Source organism: Ornithorhynchus anatinus, chromosome 3 (assembly GCF_004115215.2).
Source record: "Ornithorhynchus anatinus isolate Pmale09 chromosome 3, mOrnAna1.pri.v4, whole genome shotgun sequence".
In the NCBI taxonomy this organism is placed as follows: Eukaryota; Metazoa; Chordata; class Mammalia; order Monotremata; family Ornithorhynchidae; genus Ornithorhynchus; species Ornithorhynchus anatinus.
This window is the reverse complement of record NC_041730.1, coordinates 120,237,696-120,260,856: the sequence shown is the minus strand read 5'-3', so window position 1 is coordinate 120,260,856 and position 23,161 is coordinate 120,237,696. Positions and strand designations below refer to the sequence as shown.

At 44.0% G+C, this 23,161-nt stretch overlaps 1 protein-coding gene across 4 annotated transcripts in view; it reads left to right on the top strand.

Annotated features, from left to right (window-relative positions):
• The window catches only part of VCL (vinculin), a 93,236-nt gene that overhangs the window by 30,435 nt on the left and 39,640 nt on the right, over positions 1-23,161 (top strand). For all 4 annotated transcript variants that reach the window (XM_029059506.2, XM_029059503.2, XM_029059504.2 and 1 more), the window contains exons 3-5: positions 19,049-19,199; positions 20,458-20,566; positions 23,000-23,122. In XM_029059506.2, coding sequence (XP_028915339.1) covers positions 19,049-19,199; positions 20,458-20,566; positions 23,000-23,122 — 383 coding nt within the window. The remainder of the gene's footprint in view (positions 1-19,048; positions 19,200-20,457; positions 20,567-22,999; positions 23,123-23,161) is intronic.

The window sequence follows — 23,161 nt, the reverse complement described above, 5'->3', positions numbered from 1 at the left end:
GAGTATAAGAATATGTTCCTAGGTGCTGTGAAGCTGAGGGTGCAGTGAATATGAAGTGATTAAAGGGTACAAATCCACGTGCTTAAGCGATGCGGAGGGGAGAGCAAGGGAAAATGAGGGGTTAGTTGGGGAAGGCCTCTGGCGGATATGTCACATATTTCACATGATTTTTAAGGGGGCTTTGAAGGTGTGGAGAGGGGTGGTCTGCCGAGTTCCAGACCTGAAGACATGGACAAGAAGTTGGCAGCAAGATAGATTAATGCATAGGGCACTGTGGCTCAGTTAAAAAAAATCACTCTCAAAGAATATAAATATTTTAATAATTTAAAAAAATCTGCCTCTTTTGCAATGTCTTCTGCTTTCCTTAAAAGTAAAGTGAAGCTGGAATTGACTTGAATAGATGCCCTTTCTTGTAGAAACAGGACTGGGGGTTGGGGGTGGAGGGAAACAGATGGAAGCAATTAATGACATACTTGGAACTGTTAAGCAGCACATTCTTTTGGCTAGATGGTTAGTGTTTGGAAGTTTCCACAGCATGTTCAGCTGCAGTTTCCTCTGCATTTCAACTTTTACATGGATACTTACATGGTGGATACTGTGGTAATAGAGAAAAAACAGCCTTTAAAAAACAAAATGTTTAAATCCTTGTACTTAATCGGGCGTTTAAAAATAGAAATTTGGAGCTGGAAGGGCCCTTAAGAGACCATCTTATCTGCCCCCGCCCCCCCCAACTTCCGACAGAACCACACCTAAGCAAGCTAAGGCAAATGGTATTCATCCTTTTTTTTTTTTTAAAGACCTTCAAGGGAGATTATGCAGCTGTTGATGGATACTACCTAGATCTTAGAGATGCAGCAAAGTCTAGTGGAAAGAGCACGAGACTGGGAGTCAGAGATCCTGGGTTCTAATGTGAGCACTTCCACTTGCCTACTGTGTGACCTTGGGCAACTCACCTAATTTCTCTCTACCTCAGTTTCATCGTCTGTAAAATGGGGATTCATTTCCTATTCTCCCTCTTTAGACTGGAATCTCAATATGGGACAGGAGCTGTGCCTGACCTGATTGTCTTGTATCTACCCCAGCTCTTAGTGTGGTCTTAGCACATAGTAAGTGCTTAACAAATGCTATTAGTAGTAGTATTATCGTTAATAATGTCTTGCAAAAATGCTAGGGAAGAATGTGTAAGGGTGTATATTTGAGAAAATGGTATACTTGAAAAGTAAACTTTGTGCCATCTAAACAAATCCCAGGTCCCATGAAGGTCCTGGGCAGTTATGATTTGGCAGTTCTTTGCCTTGGGCCACTCCTGGACTAGGATTATGTCTAAAATACAGTCATGGCTGCCTATTTATGTTTCTTTGCTAAATTTAGCTCTTTTAATTTTAACACTACCCAGTCATTCTTTTTCTGTTTGTTTATAATTTAATTTTTAACCTAATTTCTGTTTATTGCAGCTTTCTTATTTTGTCTTTCAGATCACCATAGAGTTTTGTGTATAGCCAACTTGTCATCTTATTACCCTCCTTATCCTTTCTCTGGCAGTTGTTCCTGTCCCAACAAACTGACTTCTAATTGTTGTGGCATTTAAACACTGTACTAAGCATTGGGGTAGATGCAAGATAATTAGATAGGACACAGTCCCTGTCTCCTGTTTCTAAGTAGGAGAAAGAATGGTATTGAATTTCCATTTTACAGATGAGAAAACTGAGGCACAGAGAAATTAAGTGGCTTTCCCAAGGTCACATAGCACACCAAGTGGTGGAGCTAGGATTAGAACCCAGATCCCCTGGCTCCCAGACCCATGATTTTTCTACTAGTCCACACTGCTTTTAGAAGAATAGCCAGTTAGCTCTCTCTTGCTATTTTCCCTCTTGGGCCTTTATTATTAATATGGTGTTTGTTAAGTGGTTACTGTGTGCCAAGAACTGTACTAAGCACTGGGGTAGATACAAAAATGTAAGGCCAGATACAGTCACTGTCCCATTTTGGGCTCGCAGTCTAAGTAGAGGCTTTGGGTCTTTTCTACTAATGCCCCAAATCCTGTTTTTCTAAAATTCATTTTTTTTATTTTACTGTCGTATCTCCTCCTTTTCATGTAGGATTTTTAGTCCTCTTCTCATGACTTCCTTTGGTCTTCAACTAATTTGTCTCTCTTATTAAGTACCCGTGCAGTGCTCTGTACACAGTAAACAGTCAGTAAATAGCATTGATTGATTTGAGGATCAAATTTCTCTCCCAACTGCCTGTGCTTTTCCCCCATCCTAGAATTCCATCCACACACAAACCCACCAGACCTGACTACTCTCCTAATATCAAAGCCCAGCTAAAAGGAAAGAAAAAGCCCATCTTCTCCAAGAAGGCTTCCTTCATTACTTTATAGTACTTCACTGGAATCAGCCCAACATCCACCATTTGCATTTGTGTACTTTATTCCTCAGCGCTCATGTATGTATGTATTCTTTTAATACATTTTACATACCTGTACATTCAATTATTTCTTGAGCCGTTTTATTCCAACATTGTCTTCACTGACACTGTCTTCTCCTGGTTCTCCTCCTATCTCTGGCTCATTCTCAGTCTCTTTTGCGGACTTCTCTGCCTCCCACCCCATAACTGTGAGACTCCCTCCAGGTTCAGCTCTGGGTCCCCTTCTATTCTCCAACTGCACTTTCTCCTTTGGAGAACTCTTTCACTTCCAAAGCTTCAACTATCTCTGTGTGGATGATTACCAAATCTACATCTCCAGCCCTGATCTGTGATTCTAAATCTACATCTTCAGCCTTGAACTATGACTCCCAAATCTACATCTCCAACCCGGATCTCTCTCCTCTGCGGACTCGCATTTCCTCCAGGCTTCAGGACATCTCTACTTGGTGGTTCTGCTGACACCTCAAACTAAGCATGTCCTAAACGGAATTTATCTTCTCACCCAAACCCTGCCCTTGTCCTCACTTTTCTATCACTATAAATGGCACCACCATCCTTTCTGTCTCACAACCCCATAACCTTAGCATTATCCTTGACTCCTCTCTCTCATTCAACCCACATATTCAATCCATCATTAAATCCCGTCGGTTCATCCTTTACAGCATCCAAGCTGCTACCATGTTAATCCAAGCACTTACCCTATCCCGTCTTGATTACTTTGTCAACCTCCCTCCTGACCTCCCTGACTCCTGTCTCTCCCCACTCCAATCCATACTTTACTCTGCAGCCTGGACCATTTTTCTACAAAAATATTCAGCCCATGTTTCCCCACTCAAGAACCTCCAGTGGTTGCCCAGCCACCTCTGCATCAAACACCATCGGCTCTGAAGCAGTCAGTCACCTTTACCCCTCATACCTCACCTTGCTGCTCTCCTATTACAACTCAGCCTGCTCACTTTGCTCCTCAAATGCCAACCTACCCACTATACTTTGATCTTGTCTATCTCGCCACTGACCTCTCACCCTTGTCTGCCTCTGGCTCGGAATGCCCTCTCTGTTCATAACCAACAGTCACTCCTTCCATCTTCAAAGCCTTATCGAAGACATCTCTCCTCCCTAAGTCCTCATTTTCCCTTCTTCCACTCCCTTCTGTGTCACCCTTGCACCAGGATTTGCTCCCTTTACTTACCCTTCCCTCACCCCCACAGCACATATACATATCCATAGTTTATTAATTTATATTAATGTCTGTCTCTCCCTCTAAACTAAGCTCTTTGTGGACAGGGAATGCTTTGTACCAACTCTGTTACATTGTACTCTCCCAAGCACTTGGTACAGTACTCTGCACACAGTGCTCAGTAAGTACAATTGATTGTTTTTGTTCAGCTGTTTCATCATGTGTGGTATTGCTTCCTACTCTATCTTGGTTCTTCTTTCTGTTTTCACTATCCATAAATAATTTTTGTCTCCTCATTAATTGTAAGCTTTTTGAGGGAAAGGGGTATGTGTCGTATGACTGTTGTACATTCCCAATTGCTTAGAGAAGTGCCTAGGTCTTAGTAGGTACACTCTTAAATACCCCGATTGGCTATATTTTTTTTTGTGGTATTTAAGTGCTTAGTATGTGTCAGGTGCTGTTCTGAGCACTGAAGTAGATACAAGTTAATCAGGCGGATAAAGTCCCAATCCACTTTGGTCTCATAATTCAAGTAGGAGGGAGAACAGGTACTGAATCCCCTCTTTGCAGTTTAGGAAACTGAGGCACAGTCACAGTTAAGTGACTTGCCCAAGATCACACAGCAAGTGTTAGACCCGGGATTAGAACCCAAGTCCTCTGACTCCTAGGCTCAGGTTTTATCTACTAGGCCATGCAGCTTCCCATTTGGAAAGTGATTTGGAGAGTTGACTGTTTAAAAAAAAAAAAAAAAAAGGCCTCAACTACCTGGTTTTGCTAGTTAGGAGGTATGAGATGGACTTCTCCCTCAGGATCTTTTTATTATTTAAGCTTTTCACTTTAAAGCAGACGTTTCTATGTGCTGGCTTCTTGTTTTATGGGCTTCTGGGCATTTATACTTCTCAATGTTCAAGGTAGCCCTCCCTTTAATTTATTTCCCTTGCCTATCTCTCCTGAACAACTGATGCTCTTATCTATCATTCAGTACTTTCTTTTGTGAATGTTGCCCCAATAGATCTCATAAATTTGAATGGAATCATAAACTGGTCCTGTGCTAACCTTCAGTTCCTTTTGTCTATTATCCAGGCACTTGGCGGAGGAGGCAAACATTTCAAATAGCTGTGGGATTTTCCTTCTGTTTTCTCTCTTGTTTCTTTATTTTATTAATTTAGTTGCGCCCACATTAGAATTTTTCCAGGCTATTAGAGCTGTCACCTCTTCCAGTCTCAGTCAAATATGAGACTTAGTAGACTTCTCCTGTCAAACCCAGGTTAGCCATTTCATCCCCATTGGCAAATTCCTCCCTTCAGTGTGACCTGAAAAGTGTGACCCAGTTTCTCTTCTGTTCTTTACTGGACCTGTCCATTGCTTCCAGAAAAAATATGACAGTGACTACTACCTTCCTCCTGCCATCAAGGGTCCCTGCTCCTGGCTTGCTCCCACATGCTCTCAGATTATTCCTTCACTGCTGAGACTTGGAGCTTATTTTATTTATTTGTGGGTTTTTTTGTTTGTTTTTTTATGATATTTAAGCATTTACTATGTGCCAGGCACTGTGCTAAGCAGCACTGGGTTAGATACAAAGTTGGACACAGTCCATTTCCCACATGCGGTTCACGGTCTTAATTCCCATTTTACAGATGAGGTAACAGAGGCACAAGGAAGTTAAGTGACGGGCCGAAGGTCACCCAGCGGCCACGTGGTGGAGCCGGGAATAGAACACAAGTTCCAGGCCCGGGCTCTATCCACTAGATCCCGCTGCTGCTCTAGTGTGTTGTGTTTTAATGTTTCGTCACTCCTGTTGTGTCTGCTTCCAGTCCCTTCACCCCACCTAAACTTTTAGATTGTGAGCTACAGGATCGACAGGAACTGTGTTGAATTTGCCCTCAAGTGTTTTCTCCCAGCACTTAGTACCATGCTGTGCACACAGTAGGCACTTCAGTACTATTCATACTACCTGGACTGGTGTTGGATGATTGGGTCCCAGGTTGAACTGTTTGGGTTTAGTTGATCCAATCAGGAAAAATCCAGTCTCTATAGGACTCAGTGCTAAGATATTTTGAAAAATTTTAATGACAGTTTTCTGACTTGGATTTTTCCGAAAGCATATGATAATGACTAGACCTGCATCTAATTGTTGGCCTTATTCTGTTTTGCTCCTTCTGCTATAAGTTATTTCACTTGTTCACTACATTCCTTGGACCCATGCCTACTTTGGACCCTTCATTTACCATGTTCATTGAACAGTGTTGAAATTGCTCATGTGATATAGACATTGTTGGAAAAAGCAAAATTTACCAGGACTAAAGCAGTGCATGCAAAAACAGAGTATTTTGACTTGGGGACTAGGAGGGAACAAACAACAAGTTTCCTAGATTTTCAGTTCATGTAAGTATCTTTATTTTGCCCTTGATATTGAACACTGAAACTTAATTTGGATTAAAAATATTAATTTTAGTGGTACTTTACAGTTGAACAAGACAAGAATTCTTAAATGTGTGTTTGTTGCACATTTAAGCTCTCCTTACGTATAAGTGCTATTTTAATTTATTTTTCATGTTTCCAATGACTTTTTCCACTCTTGATACAATAGATCATGTCTCTGAACACTTGTGACCAGGTTTTCTTTAAATATTCATGTACATTTAACAGCTGGCTCTGTATATTTTTGACTTAGAGCAGGCTCTCAAGCTTTAAATAGTTCACCTTTGATCTTTAAGCTCAGTTGGATACTATTGCTTTTCACAAACTTCCCTAAACAAACGTGTTGTGTCTTGAGCAGAATCTTCCCTGCAATAAATTACTGCATTGTCTTATCTTGTAGAAGATTTCTAAGTGTTTTAATAATGACACCATAATGACATCATGTCTATTAATTCCAGTCAGATGTGGGTAATTCAAGTTGTTTTTATTATTAAATTCATCTACATAATTACATGGAAACAAATTATGGGCTGGAAGATACCTTAAAGATATCTCACTGACTCTAGTCCATCTGTACTCAAATCATCCCAGAAATGTAATAAGTTGTCACCAAAGAAAAAAATCTACATAACCCCTTTGGATAATGTATTTCAATGACTTGATATTTTTTAAATCTGAAAGGTTTTTCTAAATCTAACATCTTAAAATTATCCCCTCTCAAGTTGTCTTCAGTGAACACAAAGTTACTCTGTCATAGAATATCCCAGGATAGATATGAAGAGGTATTACACATCAGCCTTTAGTTCAGAGTTTTGTAGTCTTTCTGAATAGGAGTTATTTCTCAATCTGTTCCATTATTTTGGTTGCTCTTCTGATTATCTCCAAATCTGTATCATACTTCAGTTATGGAGTCTGAATTTGAATATGATGCTTTAGTGAAGCTAAGTGTGCAAGAAAAATCACTATTCCTATGGATTATATAGTGATACCTCATTAAATCAGCCCCTGTTAGTCCAGAATTTGTGATTCGGAAGTCAGTGTTTAATCCAAAGTAGTGGTTCACAAAGTTCCAGTCATCCAGTGGCGGGAGAATTTTCAAAGGCAAAGTGAGGAAGGATGGGGATAGGGACTTAGATAGCCTTCCTGCTATATAGACAGACTTAAAGAGCTGTAGAAAGGCAGACCAGTTGACACCAGATGGGAAAGGCCAAAATTAACACACTTCCTTGAATAAGAATTAGAGTTGGGATCCTTTTACAGGATTTTAGGTCTAAAATACATGTGGCTGGGTCAGTCTGGCAGAAAACTAAGCCTGCTTGGGTTTGGATCAGTTTCACATGACTCTTCCCCAGTTGGAGCTTTTTAGGTTGGGGTGGGCCTGCCAGAACGGAATTTAGTAGAAGCCAAACTGAAAGAGGCCCAGCCTTTGCTTCCAGGGAATGCTGCAGGTGAGATGTGGGTTCATTTCTGGCTTTGGCTTGGACCAGATTCAGCTGCTGTGTTTAGGACCTCCTTTTGGACAGGCCAGTATTCCATGTGAGTGAGGTTTTACAGGATTTGTTTTGCTTGGGTTGAGGGAGGATGAAGTGTTGAACTAAAGCGACGGTTGTACTAAAGTTGAAACTAAGGTGATGGGGACTGTATCCTCTGTGGAAACTAGGACCCCAGTGGCTGAAGACAAACCTGTGTGCTGTGCTGCCAACAAGAAGGGAGTGGTTGTCGGCAAAGGCTTCCTGTGGAAAGAGACAAGGGGCAAAGGAGAAACAGAGCCAGGTGCTGCAAACAAAGGGACAGGGCACAGTGGATAGAGCATGGGCCTTGGGAGTCAGAAGGTCATCGGTTCTAATCCTAGCTCCACCACTTGTCTGCTGTGTGACCTTGGGCAGGTAATTCATTTCATTCAGCAGTATTTATCGAGTGCTTACTATGTGCAGAGCACTGTATTAAGCTCTTGGAATGTACAGTTTGGCAACAGATAGAGACAATCCCTGCCCAGCGATGGGCTCACAGTCTAAACGAGGGAGACAGCAAAGCAAAACAGAATAAAACAAAAACAAGACATAAAATCAAGGGGATATACACCTCATTAACAGAATAAATAGGGTAATAAATAATATATACAAATGAACCCAGTGCTGAGGGGGAAGGGGGAAGAGCAGAAGGTGGGGGGAGAGGGAAAGGGAGGGGGAGCAGAGGGAAAGGGGGGCTCAGTCTGGGAAGGCCTCTTGGAGGAGGTGAGCTCTCAGTAGGGCTTTGAAGAGGGGAAGAGAGTTAGTTTGGTGGACGTGAGGAGGGAGGGCATTCCAGGACAGTGGTAGGACGTGGGCCAGGGGTCGACGGCGGGATAGGCGCGTACGGGGGACAGTGAGGAAGTGAGTGGTAAAGGAGTGGAGTGTACAGGGTGGGCAGTAGAAAGAAGGGAGGTGAGGTAGGAAGGGGCAAGGTGATGGAGAGCTTTGAAGCCAAGAGTGAGGAGTTTTTGTTTCGTGCGAAGGTCGATAGACAACCACTGGAGGTTTTTGAGGAGGGGAGTGACAGGCCCAGAGCGTTTCTGTAGGAAGATGATCCGGTCAGCGGAATGAAGAACAGACTGGAGTGGGGGAGACAGGAGGAAGGGAGATCAGAGAGAAGGCGGACACAATAATCCAGTCGGGATACTATGAGAGCTTGTACCAGCACGATAGTCATTTGGATGGAGAGGAAAGGGCAGATCTTGACGATATTGTAAAGGTGAGACCGGCAGGGGTTGGTGACGGATTGGATGTGTGGGGTGAAAAAGAGAGCAGAGTCAAGAATGACACCAAGGTTGTGGGCCTTTGAGACGGGAAAGATGGTTGTGCCGTCCACAGTGACGGGGAAGTCGGAGAGGACAGGGTTTGGGAGGGAAGATAAGGAGCTCAGTTTTAGACATGTTGAGTTTTAAGTGGGGGACAGACATCCAGGTGGAGACGTCCTGGAGGGAGGAGGAGAGAATGGGAGGTGATGTAGATTTGGGTGTCATCTGCGTAGAGATGATAGTTGTAGCCCTGGGAGTGAATGAGTTCACCAAGGGAGTGAGTATAGATGAACAGAAGAGGGCCAAGAACTGACCCTTGAGGAACCCCTACAGTGGATGGGAGTCACTTCACTGGGTTTCAGTTTCCTCATCTGGACAGTGGGGATTGAATCTGTGAGGCCCATGTAAGGTCAGGGACTTTGTCCAATCCTATTTGCTTGTAGCCACCCCAGCGCTTAGTATGGTGCCTGGTGTATAGTAAGCACTTAACATATACCACTATTACTATTATTATTAGTAGCTTTTGGGCGCACACAGCGTAGCCATAACTATCCCATGCTGTCCTTTTTCGCCACCCACACACCTATAAATGAATTTCACCATCCATGGTGGTGTTTTCAAATAAGAACCACCATGTAGGTAGTTGTAAGGTTGAGAAGAGGGAGTGGACCCAACAACTATTACAGAGGAATAACCTGTAGGATTTAGAGGAAATTGCTTTGACTAGTGGATAGAGCACGGGCCTGGGAGTCAGAGGACCTGGTTCTAATCCCAGCTCCTCCACTTGACCTGCTGAGTGACCATGGGCAAGTCCCTTTCATTCATTCATCCAATAGTATTTATTGAGCGCTAACTATGTACAGAGCACTGTACTAAGTGCTTGGAATGTGCAATTCGGTAACAGAGACAATCCCTGCCCATTGGTGGGCTTACAGTCTAATCGGGGCCCTTCACTTCATCAGGGCCTCAGTTCCCTCATTTGCAGAATGGAGATTCAATATCTGCTCTCTCTCCTAGTTAGACTGGGCACCCCTGGTGGGACCTGATCATCTTATATCTACCCCAGCCCTCAGTGCTTGGAGCATAGTAAGCTTTTAACAATAACAGTAATTATTATTAAGAGACCAGTTCCCAAGCGATCACTTGCAAGATTTGCTCAAAGTCCAGGGACCCAAAAGTATAAACTTCAGAGGGAATTCAAAGTGCTTCTGATTCTCTAGTCTCTTAAATAGGGTGCCAGTGCCAATTAAGGAGCAAACAGGGAGAACAGAAACAGAACTCTCACTGACAGCAACTGGACCAGGAACAGAAGCCCATGTATATTATCAGCTCTGCTTTGGTTGCCGCTGGCGTCAGCAGATGACTTCCAGGTTCTGATGGAAGGGAAGGGCAGAATGGGGCATTCAAATGCACCCATGTACCCAGTGTAAATGAAAGAATCTAGATAAACCAGGGCCCGGATAACGTTGTTTAGTAGCTATCACAACATGCAATGTCTTGGCAGGGAAAAGTGAAGAGTGCCTTTATGAGTGTGGATGCTTTCAGCATGACTCACTGTTGGAAGTTAACAGAATAAGAGCGTATTTACCAGATCAGATAGACCAAGGTATAATTCGCTAGTGAGGCGAATAGAATTTTGAATCCTTGGAGCAAGTGGCTTCCAACAGTATGTTTAACGGTGCTTTTATTCACTCATTCGATTGCACTTATTGAGTGCTTAGTGTGTGCAAAGCACTGTACTGAGCATTTGAGAGAATACAGTGTAACAATAAACAGACACATTCCCTGCCCACAACGAACTTTGATAATCAGTACGTATGACTTTTCCATTTGTCTGCATTTGATATGTGGTGAAATAGATAACTGATAGTTACTGAAACACCACGTTCCCACTTGCATTTGGTATTCACATTTCTATAAATTGTAACTTTATGCTTATGGCAACAACCAAGGTTTGTGGATGACTAATAGTGAGGAATCCTTGACCTTTCCTAAAATGGCAACATTATAAAATATAAAACACTGGCTGGGAGGTTGTTAGAAATGAAAGAAACTTTACTGTTACTCTGGCACTAAAAAGTAAAATTGTAACTAGTTGAGAAAAAATTAGGGAAGCAGCGTGACCTAGTGGATAGAGCATGGGCCTTGGAATCCGAAGGACCTGGGCTCTACTCCCGGCTCTGCCACTTTTCTGTTGTGTGAACTTGGGCAAGTCACTTACCTTCTCTGTGCATCAGTTACCTTGTCTGTAAAACTGGGATGAAGACTATGAGCCCCATGTGAGACATGGGCTGTGTCTAACCTGATTAGCTTGTATCTTTCCCAGTACTTAGTACGGAGCCTGGCACATAATAAGCACTTAACAAATACCATAGAAACAAACAGTTTCTGCTCATACTGACACTGCAGCATTGGAGAGCTTCATCAGTCCTACCTGTATTCTTTAAATTCAAAACAGTTTCTGCATCAGTAAATCAATCAGTCACATTTACTATGTGCAGAACCCTGTACTAAGTGCTTGGGAGAGTACCATACAACAGAATTATCAGATGCGTTCCCTGCCAATAAAGAACTTAGAGTCTAGAGGGCACTTATATAATCCTCACAATTAGAGAGGTACCATAATATAATTAATAGCTTTTCTTGAGTACCTGGTACTGGGGTGTCTATAAATAATCAGATTTTCTAGAGTTTGATCCAATAAGTGTCTGAAACAAACCATCATCAATGTACTTTGGTGCTGTCTGTTTTTAGCATTCAAGACATTGGAGATGTCGTCATTAACTGGGGCTCATGTCTTGGGCTAGATTTAATTGAAAAACTGAATTTGGTGGGACACTACAGTAGGCATGGAAGACAAGCTGGTACATCACTTGTTTTTGAAGATAAAATTTAACTTGTTTTCTGCCTCAGTCTTTCATTATGGACAGAATCAAGCCTTTTGGTAAAGCCTTTTGCTAGGCTAACCCACCAAATATATCTAAAAGGCCCTTTTCTAGTTTCACAGCTTTGAAGGGTCAATAGTGAGCCCTTCTGGAGTCGCGAAACATCATCAATTGTGGTTTTTTCCAGTTTATCTTCTGCACATGCAATTTTCCAGGGTTTTTTGGTAAGCGTTTAATTAGGGGTGACTTAGCATCAGTAGCCCTTGCAGCAGAATTTTTTAGTAGCGCACCTCTGCTGTTATGCTCCTGGCCCTTCACCTGCAGTAGAACTGACTGAGCGCAGGTGTTTCTTGGGGGTGTGCTGGGCATCGGTTGCGGTAGGTTGGGGAGAATAGAATAGGGGAGGGAATGCATTTCCCATTTTCCTCTTGTTAGGTGTGCTGAAACCTCTCTTGGAGGACTTTAATATATTCTCTTTATCAATCAGTGGTATTTATTGAGTGCTTCCTATTTACAGAGCACCTTAATAGGTACTTGGGAAAGTACACTGCATTAGAGGGCAAAGACATGGATTGTGTCTTTTATTTTTGCCACCCTGCCTACAGAAAGCACCCATTAGTCATTCAATCAGTGGTATTTACTGAGCACTTTCTGTGTGCAGAACACTGTACTAAGCACTTGGGAAGTTGCAAGAGTTGATAGACATGTTTCCTGCCCACACTGATTTTACAGTCTAGAGAGGGAGATGGACATTAATAGAAATAAATATTAGAGGTGAGGCTGGGGGTGGGGTGAATATCAAAATCAAATAAAATAGATGATGGTGATGATTAGTTTAATAGTACAAGCTCAGTGCCATCACCTGCAAACCAGCTTAGCACTTTGAAAGAAGAGGTCCCTATTCCATTTCTTTTTTGCAGAATTTTAGAACATTTTTGGCATTTATATTTAGTGTTCTTGACAGTCCAGTGCTCGCTGGCATTTTTCTAGTCAAGTAATGGCAGTGGAATTTATCTAATGGGATTCAGGAATTTTGAACCAATAATTTTGAATTAAACACTTGATTAATGCCTTTCTCCAGTGTGTCTGAAATTGGATTTCCCTCCTCCCTCCTCCCTCTCCTTCCCCTCCTTCGAAGCCCATATCATTCGCCTCTACCACCCACTCCAGTTACTTGTCGCTGTCATCTACCGCCCTCCCGGTCCCACCTCCGACTTCTTCAACCACCTTGACCCCTTTCTCACCTTCCTTCTCCCCTTCTCTCTGCCCACTCTGATCCTCGGAGACTTCAACATCCATATGGATGTACCCGACGACTCCTCTGCCGCCCGCCTGCTATCCCTCCTCGACTCTGCCGACCTCCTCCTCCACCATACCGCGCCCACTCACCGACTCGGTCACACCCTCGATCTCGTCATCTCCTACCGCTGCACTATCTCCTCCCTCACCAACTCTGAAATCCCTCTCTCTGACCATAACCTTCTCACCTGCCTCATCTCTCACACTCCCTCCCCCTGCAAATCTTCGCTACTGCCCCACAGAGACCTCCGCTCTCTCGATCCCATCCGTCTTTCCAATAGCATCTCTCCTCACCTTGCCGCCCTGTCCTCTCTTCCCACTCTCGACGAGCGGGTCTCCGCTCTCAACTCCACCCTCTCTACTCATCTCGACTCTCTTGCCCCCTTTCCCTCCGCCGCTCTCGCTCCACTAACCCACAGCCCCGGATCACCTCCTCCGTCCGCCTCCTACGCTCCTATGCTCGAGCTGCTGAGTGCTGCTGGTGAAAGTCCAAGCACCGAGCCAACCTCACACACTTCAAATTTATCCTTTCCTGCCTTAACTCTGCCCTCTCCTCCGCCAGGCAAAGCTTCTTCTCCTCCCTCATTGACACCCATGCCCGTCACCCCCGCCGATTGTTCCGGACCTTTAACTCTCTCCTTAGGCCCCCTGTTCCTCCCCTCCCCCATCTCTCACCCCCAATGATCTGGCCACCTATTTCCTCACGAAAATCAACACGATCAGGTCTGAGCTCCCCAAAGTCACCCCTCCGCCTCTCCCCTCCCCCCCACCAACCCCCTCCCCTACTTTCCCATCCTTCCCTGCAGTATCCTCAGAGGAGATCTCCTCCCTCCTCGCAAGTGCCACCCCCTCCACCTGCGCCTCGGACCCCATTCCCTCTCACCTTATTAAAATCGTCGCCCCTGCCCTCCTACCTTCCTTAACTTCTATTTTTAACCACTCAATCTCCAAGGGCTCCTTCCCCTCTGCCTTCAAACATGCCCACGTCTCCCCCATCCTAAAAAAACCCGCTCTTGACACCACTTCCCCCTCCAGTTATCGCCCTATCTCCCTACTACCCTTCCTTTCCAAAATCCTAGAACGAGTCGTCTACAATCGATGCTTAGAATTCCTTAACTCCCATTCTCTCCTAGACCCCCTCCAATCTGGCTTCCGTCCCCTCCACTCTACCAAGACTGCTCTCTCTAAGGTCACCCATGACCTCCTTCTTGCCAAATCCAATGGCTCCTACTCCATTCTGATCCTCCTTGACCTCTCTGCTGCCTTTGACACTGTCGACCATCCCCTCCTCCTCCATACCTTATCTCACCTTGGCTTCACGGACTCTGTCCTCTCCTGGTTCTCCTCTTACCTCTCTGGCCGATCATTCTCGGTCTCCTTCGCTGGAGCCTCCTCCCCCTCCCATCCTTTAACTGTTGGAGTTCCTCAAGGGTCAGTTCTTGGCCCTCTTCTGTTCTCCATTTACACTCACTCCCTCGGTGAACTCATTCGCTCTCACGGCTTTGACTACCATCTCTACGCAGATGACACGCAGATCTACATCTCCACCCCTGTCCTCTCCCCCTCCCTTCAGGCTCGCATCTCCTCCTGCCTCCGGGACGTCTCCACCTGGATGTCGGCCCGCCACCTAAAACTCAATGTGAGCGAGACTGAGCTCCTCATCTTCCCTCCCAAACCCGGTCCTCTCCCAGACTTCTCTATCACCGTGGATGGCACGACCATCCTTCCCGTCTCTCGGGCCCGCTATCTCAGTGTCATCCTTGACTCGTCTCTCTCGTTCACCCCACACATCCTATCTGTTACCGAGACCTGCCGGTTTCACCTCTACAATATCGCCAAGATCCGCCCTTTTCTCTCCACCCAAACAGCTACCTTACTGTTACGGGCTCTCGTTATATCCCGGCTAGACTACTGTGTCAGCCTTCTCTCTGACCTCCCTTCCTCCTCTCTCGCCCCGCTCCGGTCTATTCTTCACTCCGCTGCCCGGCTCATCTTCCTGCAGAAACGATCTGGGCATGTCACTCCCCTTCTTAAACAACTCCAGTGGTTGCCTATCGACCTCCGCTCCAAACAAAAACTCCTCACTCTAGGCTTCAAGGCTCTCCATCACCTTGCCCCTTCCTACCTCTCCTCCCTTCTCTCTTTCTACCGCCCACCCTGCACGCTCCGCTCCTCCGCCGCCCACCTCCTCACCGTCCCTCGGTCTCGCCTGTTCCGCCGTCGACCCCTGGGTCACGTCCTCCCGCGGTCCTGGAACGCCCTCCCTCCTCACCTCCGCCAAACTGATTCTCTTTCCCTCTTCAAAACCCTACTTAAAACTCACCTCCTCCAAGAGGCATTCCCAGACTGAGCTCCTCTTCTCCCTCTACTCCCTCTGCCATCCCCCCTTTACCTCTCCGCAGCTAAACCCTCATTTTCCCCTTTTCCCTCTGCTCCTCCACCTCTCCCTTCCCATCCCCACAGCACCGTACTCGTCCGCTCAACTGTATATATTTTCGTTACCCTATTTATTTTGTTAATGAATTGTACATCGCCTTGATTCTATTTAGTTGCCATTGTTTTTACGAGATGTTCTTCCCCTTGACTCTGTTTATTGCCATTGTTCTTGTCCGTCCGTCTCCCCCGATTAGACTGTAAGCCCGTCAAACGGCAGGGACTGTCTCTATCTGTTGCCGACTTGTTCATCCCAAGCGCTTAGTACAGTGCTCTGCACATAGTAAGCGCTCAATAAATACTATTGAATAAATGAATGAATGGATTTGTGTTTTATGAGTTATTATGAGTGAAGAGGTTATTCAAGCTACAGCATGTTAATCTCAGTCTTTAAATAAATCATTATTTTTTTTTTCAGGACAGGATTATTCCTGTTTCTGATTCTTAGTACTAATTGTGGTATTTGTTGTGCACTTACTTATGTGCCAGGCACTGTACTAAGCGCTGGTCTACTCCCTCTGCCATCCCCCCCTTTACCTCTCCGCAGCTAAACCCTCATTTTCCCCTTTTCCCTCTGCTCCTCCACCTCTCCCTTCCCATCCCCACAGCACTGTACTCGTCCGCTCAACTGTATATATTTTCGTTACCCTATTTATTTTGTTAATGAATTGTACATCGCCTCGATTCTATTTAGTTGCCATTGTTTTTACGAGATGTTCTTCCCCTTGGTGCTGTTTATTGCCATTGTTCTTGTCTGTCCGTCTCCCCCGATTAGACTGTAAGCCCGTCAAACGGCAGGGACTGTCTCTATCTGTTGCCGACTTGTTCATCCCAAGCGCTTAGTACAGTGCTCTGCACATAGTAAGCGCTCAATAAATACTATTGAATATAAGCAAATCAGGTTATATCTGGTTGCCTATCCAGAATGGACTCCCAGTCTCAATCCCCATTTTACAAATCAGGGCAGAGAGGTGAGAACTGAGAACAGAGAACTGAGGCCCAGAGAAGTGAAGTGGCTAGCCCAAGGTCACACAGCAGACAAATGACAGAGCCAGGATTAGAAGTCATGACCTTCTGACTCTCAGGCCCATGCTCTATCCACTATACCATGCTGATACTTCTAAGTTTTACTATTCAGGCCAACTGTAATTTTGAGAGGAAACTTACATTAGGATTCATTTTAGTTCTATCAACATACAGGGGAATCATTAGGAATTAGTAGAGTTCATAGAGATTATTTTATTTCATATTCCTTCCTCCTTTATTCCCCTCAATTTTCCATTTATCTGAGGCTATTTTCCATTTGTACACTAGGAACATTTACGATGGAATATTTAAAGTGAATGTAAAATGGTACCCTCTGAGTTTTTAGGTATTTTGGCCAAGTCTTTGTTAAGGTACTGTGTCCTTCAGTTAATTAATCAGTCAATGTCCTTTGGGGATAAAATGAGCCTGTAATTGTGGTTTATGGCCTTACATGTCAGCATGGACACAGAAGTCTCATCGTTAAGTGTAATTATTGGAAAAGTATGCAAGGAAAAACAAGCCTTACCTAACTCAGTAAAGTGGACTATGCTTAACTTTTGGGGAAAAGTCACTGATTGTCACTGATCAGTTATAGAACAAGGCAAAATCAAAGCTATTCCACTAGACAATAAGCTCCTTCAGGGTGGGGATGTTGTCTGTCAAGTTTTTTGTATTGTACTCTGACAGTGGGCTCACTGTGGGCAGAGAATGTGTCTGTTTATTATATGGTAATAATAATAATAATAATTGTGGTATTTCAGTGCTTACTATATGCCAAGTACTGTTCTAAGTGCTGGGGCAGATACAAGGTAATCAGGTTGGAAACAGGCAATGTCCTTCATGGGGCTAATAATCTTGAAACCCATTTTACAGATGAGGTAACAGGCACAGAGAAGTGAAGTGACTTGCACAAGGTCACACAGTAGACAGGTGGCAGAGCCCAGATTAGAACCTACTACCTCTCACTCCCAGGACCCTTCTCTTTCCACTAGGTCATGCTGCTTCTACATTGTAATATTAATGATGGTATTTGTTAAGCGCTTACTGTGTGCCAAGCACTGTTCTAAATGTCGTACTCACCCAAGCTCTTAGTACAGTGCTTTGCATACAGTAAGCACTCAAATACAATTGAATGAATGAAGTGCTTAGAACAGTGCTCTGCACAAAATGAATGCTCAATAAATACTATCGATTGATTTACATTAGAGAAGCAGTGTGGCTCAGTGGAAAGAGCCCGGGCTTGGGACCCGGAGGTCATGGGTTCCAATCCCAGCTCTGCCACTCGTCAGCTGTGTGACTGTGGGCAAGTCACCTCACTTCTCTTTGCCTCAGTTACCTCGTCTGTAAAATGGGGGTTAAGACTGTGAGCCTCACGTGGGACAACTTGATGACTCTGTATCTACCCCAGCGCTTAGAACAGTGCTCGGCACATAGTAAGTGCTTAACAAATACCAACATTATTATCTATTATTGTAATTATTAAAAATAATAAATTTGGCTTTGGGATTAACATATTTTTAGAAATGGTCCACAGGGGGGTTTAGGGAATCGAATGCTGCTGTTTTTTGTTGTTGCTATTGTCGTTGTTGTTTTTAATGGTATTTGTAAAGTGCCTACTATGTGTCAAGCACTGGGTTAGATACAAAATAATACTGGTGGCATTTGTTAAGCGCTTACTATGTGTGACGCACTGTTCTAAGCATTGGATAATCAGATTGGAAACACTCCCTGACCCGCATAGGGCTCACAGTCTTAAATTGGAGGGAGGAGGATTTAATCCCCATTTTGCAAATGAGGTAACTGACCCACAGAGACTTGCCCAGAGCTATATAGCTGATCAGTGGTGGAGTCAGGATTAGAACTCAGGCCTGAGGTCTTTCCACTAAGCCATGCTGCTTAATGAATTACAGAATTTCCCTTTGAACAAACTCGTTTTTTTAGATTTCGATGGGTCTGGTTTCATTCAGTACAAGTTGCTAAAGGCTGCTGTAGTCCTATAGATAAATTTTTAATCCATTTCTCAGGCCTCCAATTTACCAAGTTTCTGGGAACTTCCTAAAGCTCTCCTTATTTCAAAGACTTTGTACTTTCCTCTTTTATAGGGCTTCCTGCTTTTCTACTCTAATTAGTAAATCATCTCATTTCATTTTTGAATTTGGTTTCTATCTTCTCTCCTCAGTTTTATAACTTATGTAAGCAAAATGTCCTTAGATTTACGTATTTTGAGGACACAGTAATATCAGGGAGTGATTTATTTTGTCCTGAATCCAGATCTGTTATATTATACTAACCCTAGCACTTAGTGTGGTGCTTTGCACCCAGTGAGTGCTCAGTAAATATGGGTGATTGTATAAAGCAAAAATGAAACAAAGAAACTATTTTTCTCCATTTTCTGCAACCAAGTTACAGCAACAGAATAAACCGTACACCAGTCTGATCCTAAGAATAATATCTCAAAGGAGAGGTCATTTTGTCAACTGTGCTCTTGAACTGCTATGGAAATGGTGACTTTCTTGGAAATCCCCCCAAAATGGATTAATTAGGGTCTTCTATATCTTCTTGTGCTCTTCCTGTTGGCATTAATGACTTTCCTCGTCTCTGCAGGGTGGAAAATGCTTGCACCAAGCTTGTCCAGGCGGCCCAGATGCTTCAAGCGGATCCTTATTCTGTGCCAGCTCGTGATTATCTTATTGATGGATCCAGGGGCATCCTCTCTGGAACATCGGACCTCCTGCTTACCTTTGACGAGGCTGAGGTGGGCAGCCTGTTGTTTGTCATGATGCACATATTCTGTCCTGGTGTTGAAATATTGAACTCTAGGTAGTCAGGACTAGGCAGTGCAGACTGAATTGAGTGTCCATGGCTGGTGATGCGTTCCTGTCATCCTCAAGTCATGGAATTTGTGGAATTTGTGCTTTTTACTTCCAAGCTTTTGGTGTTCTGTTGTATTATGGAGAAGCAGCATGGCCTAGTGGATAGTGTATGGGACTGGGAGTCAGAAGGATCAGAGTTCTAATCCTGGCTCTGGCACTTGTCTGCTATGTGACCTTGGACAAGTCACTCACTTCTCTGGGCCTCAGTTACCTCATCCATAAAATGGGGATAAGAGCGTGAGCCCCGTGTGGGACAGGGACTGTGCCTGACCCAATTAACTTGAATCTACTCCAGTGTTTAGAACAGTGCTTGGCACATAGTAAGCACTTAACAAGTACCATCATTAATTAATAGGAACTTTGGGATCTTTTCCCTAATCAGGATGCCTTGTGGATTAATAAGACTCCTGCCCACCCAGATGTTTAGTGGTATTTGTTCATTGTTATTACAGTACTTGTTAAATGCTTACTATGTGCCACGCACTGTTCTAAGAGCTGGGATAGATATCAGCTTATTAGCAGCTCAGTCACAGTCCCTATCCCATATGGGCCTCACAGCCTTAACTCCCAATTTACAGAGAAGGGAACTGAGGCACAGAGAAGTGAAGTGACTTGTTCACAATCACAGCAGACAAGTGGTGGAGCCAGAATTAGAACCCAGGTCCTTCTAACTACCAAGCCCCTGTTCTGTCCACTAAGCCACTGCTTTTACTGTGCCAGGCACTGAACTAAGCACTGGGGTAGGTACAATCTAATCAGGCTGGATACAGTTCACATCCCATTTGGGCCTGACAGTCTTAGTCCCCATTTTACCAGCGAGGTAACTGAGGCATAGAACAATGAAGTGGCTTGTCCAAGGTCACAAAACAGAAAAAGAAGCAGGATCTAATCCCAGATCCTTCTGATTCCCAGGTCTGGGTTCTTTACACTAGGTCATACTGCTTCTCAGGTCTGGGCATGTTTGTAGAAGAATCTCAATCCTAAAGTGATGGCAATGTGGAAAGATTAAAGAAAGAAGTTTGTAAAGTATAGAGAGACCTTTAGGGTGGTGAAATATGTTGCACATCTACCCCTCAGTACCATTCTTCACTCTAACATGCTGTATCTTCACTTGTCCTAACATATTCACCTTTCTTTTAGGTCCGCAAAATCATCCGTGTGTGCAAAGGAATTTTGGAATATCTGACTGTGGCAGAGGTGGTGGAGACTATGGAGGATTTGGTTACATACACAAAGAATCTGGGGCCAGGTTGGGCATTTTCAGTACCCTAAGAAATTCACTCCATTGTTGTCTTTCTCTAGCAAAGTGAATAGAGAAATTTTTTTTCCTTAGAATCTAATGGTAATTTCCAAGTAGATAGTAAAAATCAGATATCTTTCCAGGTAGACTAAGTGTCTAATAATAATAACAATAATAGCACTAGGTGGTTACTTTGTACCAAAGCACTGGGTTAAGAGCTGAGGTATACATGAGGTGGTCAGAACAGACCCACTTGGGGTTCACAGTCTAAGAGACTGGGAGAGGAGATATTTCTCTCCATTTTACAGATGAGGAAATTGAAGCCCAGAGAGGTTAAATAATTTGACCGAGGCCACACAGCAGGGCATTGGCAAAGTTGGGAATAGAACCTAGGTCTCCTGACTCCTAGTCCCATGCTGTTTGCGTAGCCTAATGAGTCATCAGAAGCAAAGCCTCCAAGGAAAGGAATGGAATGTGAAGACACTGACAAGGCTAGGTCTTGCCTTGACCTTTCCAGGAAGTTTCTTTGAAGAAGAGGTCCATGTGTGTTGTCCCACAGCACCAGTTTTCATGTATTCTTTTGAAATGTGCTCTACCACAACTCATCTGTTACCCCCTGAGTTGCCCTGCTATCTCTGGGGTCATTCATTAATTAATTCATTCAGTTGTATTTATTGAATGCTTACTGTGTGCAGAGCACTGTAACTAAGCGCTTGGAAAGTACAATGCGGCAACAGATAGAGTTAATCCCTACCACCCAACAACGGGCTCACTCTAGAAGGGGGAAACAGGCAACAAAACAAAAGTAAACAAGCGTCAATAGCATCAAAACAGATAAATAGAATTATATACATATATATGTATATATATATACACACATTAATAAAATAAATAGAATAATATGTACAAATATACACAAGTGCTCTAGGGTGGGGGAGGGGGTAGAGCAGAGGGAGGGAGTTGGGGGCGATGGGGAGGAGGAGCGAGGAAAAGGGGCGCTCAGTATGGGAAGGCCTCTTGGAGGAGGTGAGCTTTCAGTAGGGCTTTGGAGGGGGAAAGAGAGCTAGTTTGTCAGATGTGAGGAGGGAGGGCATTCCAGGCCAGAGGTAGGATGAGGGCCAGGGGTCGATGGTCAGCCAGTGAGGAGGTTAGCGACAGAGGAGCGGAGTGTGTGGGCTGGGCTGTAGAAGGAGAGAAGGGAGGTGAGGTAGGAGGGGGCAAGGTGATGGAGAGCTTTGAAGCCAATAGTGAGGAGTTTTTGCTTCGTGTGAAAGTTGATAAGCAACCACTGGAGATTTTTGAGGAGGGGGGTGACATGCCCAGAGCATTTCTGTAGAAAGATTATTCTGGGCAGCAGAGTGAAGTGTAGACTGAAGTGGGTCACTACTGCCTGGATCCTTGAGGTGAGGCACTAAACGGGAGAAGAGTGGAGGTTGCAGGGTGATAGTGGGGAACCAGAGGCAGTGATACCTCATACTAGTCTTGAGGAACTCCAGGGCTGCAGGGGGAATGGTAATAAAATCTGCCTATGCTACAAGGTGGCACCCCAGCCCGAATTGCACTTGCCAGAAGTTACCGATGCTCAATGTAGCCCGATGCTGAAAGCAAAACATCTGTTCTCTCTTGATTGTAATCCCGTTCAGTGAAGTGGCATTAATGTATGTGCCTATTACTGTAATGGTGAAGGCCATCCCGAACGCCGATCTGTCTACTCCCCATTACCTGTCATTCCCTGGTACCCTGCCTGAAATGAGGGGATGGGGGATGGTTGGGTAGAAGGATTACTAAATTCAGGTGCTTGGGATGTTCAGGTTGGTCTGGCCTTATTCATAATAATTCTAATAGACTAAGCTCTCTGTGAGCAGGGAACAGGTCTACAAACTCTGTTATACTGTACTCTCCCGAACGCGTAGTACAGAGCTGTGCACACAGTAAATGCTTAATAAATTCCATTGATTGATAACAATAACAATAATTGTGTTTTCTGTTAAGCACTTATTATTTGTCAGGCACTATACTAAACGCTGGGGTAGATACAAGATAATAAGATTGATCACATCCCCTACCACTCATGGATTCCCCCCAGTCGAAGTCTTGGGTCACCCTAAGCCACGCAAATGCTGAGTTTCTAAAAGTTCAGAAGACATTACAGAAATCTGTGACCATACTGGGTTTTTCTCAAATACGATCCTTAAACTGTCGTGAAGTTTTTCAGGGTCCAAAAAAAAAAAAAAGGATTTATAAATGCAACCACTTAAATGTCAAGATATCAGATTAATAGAATTCCAAATTAAATGCTTAGAATGTCATTATTGCCATTCTTTAGGACTTTTCCCTAGTGAATGATGTTTTGTTTGATTATTTAATTAAACATTTTTGCATAAAGAACATTAATCCAGGGACCATAGAACTACTCTTCATGTGATGCGTACTTTGAAACAGGAATGACAAAGATGGCAAAAATGATTGATGAAAGGCAGCAGGAGCTGACTCATCAGGAACACAGAGTCATGTTGGTGAATTCAATGAACATGGTGAAAGAGTTGCTGCCAGTCCTCATTTCAGGTATCTTCTGCCCGGGAAATTTACTTGATTAGGAAATAT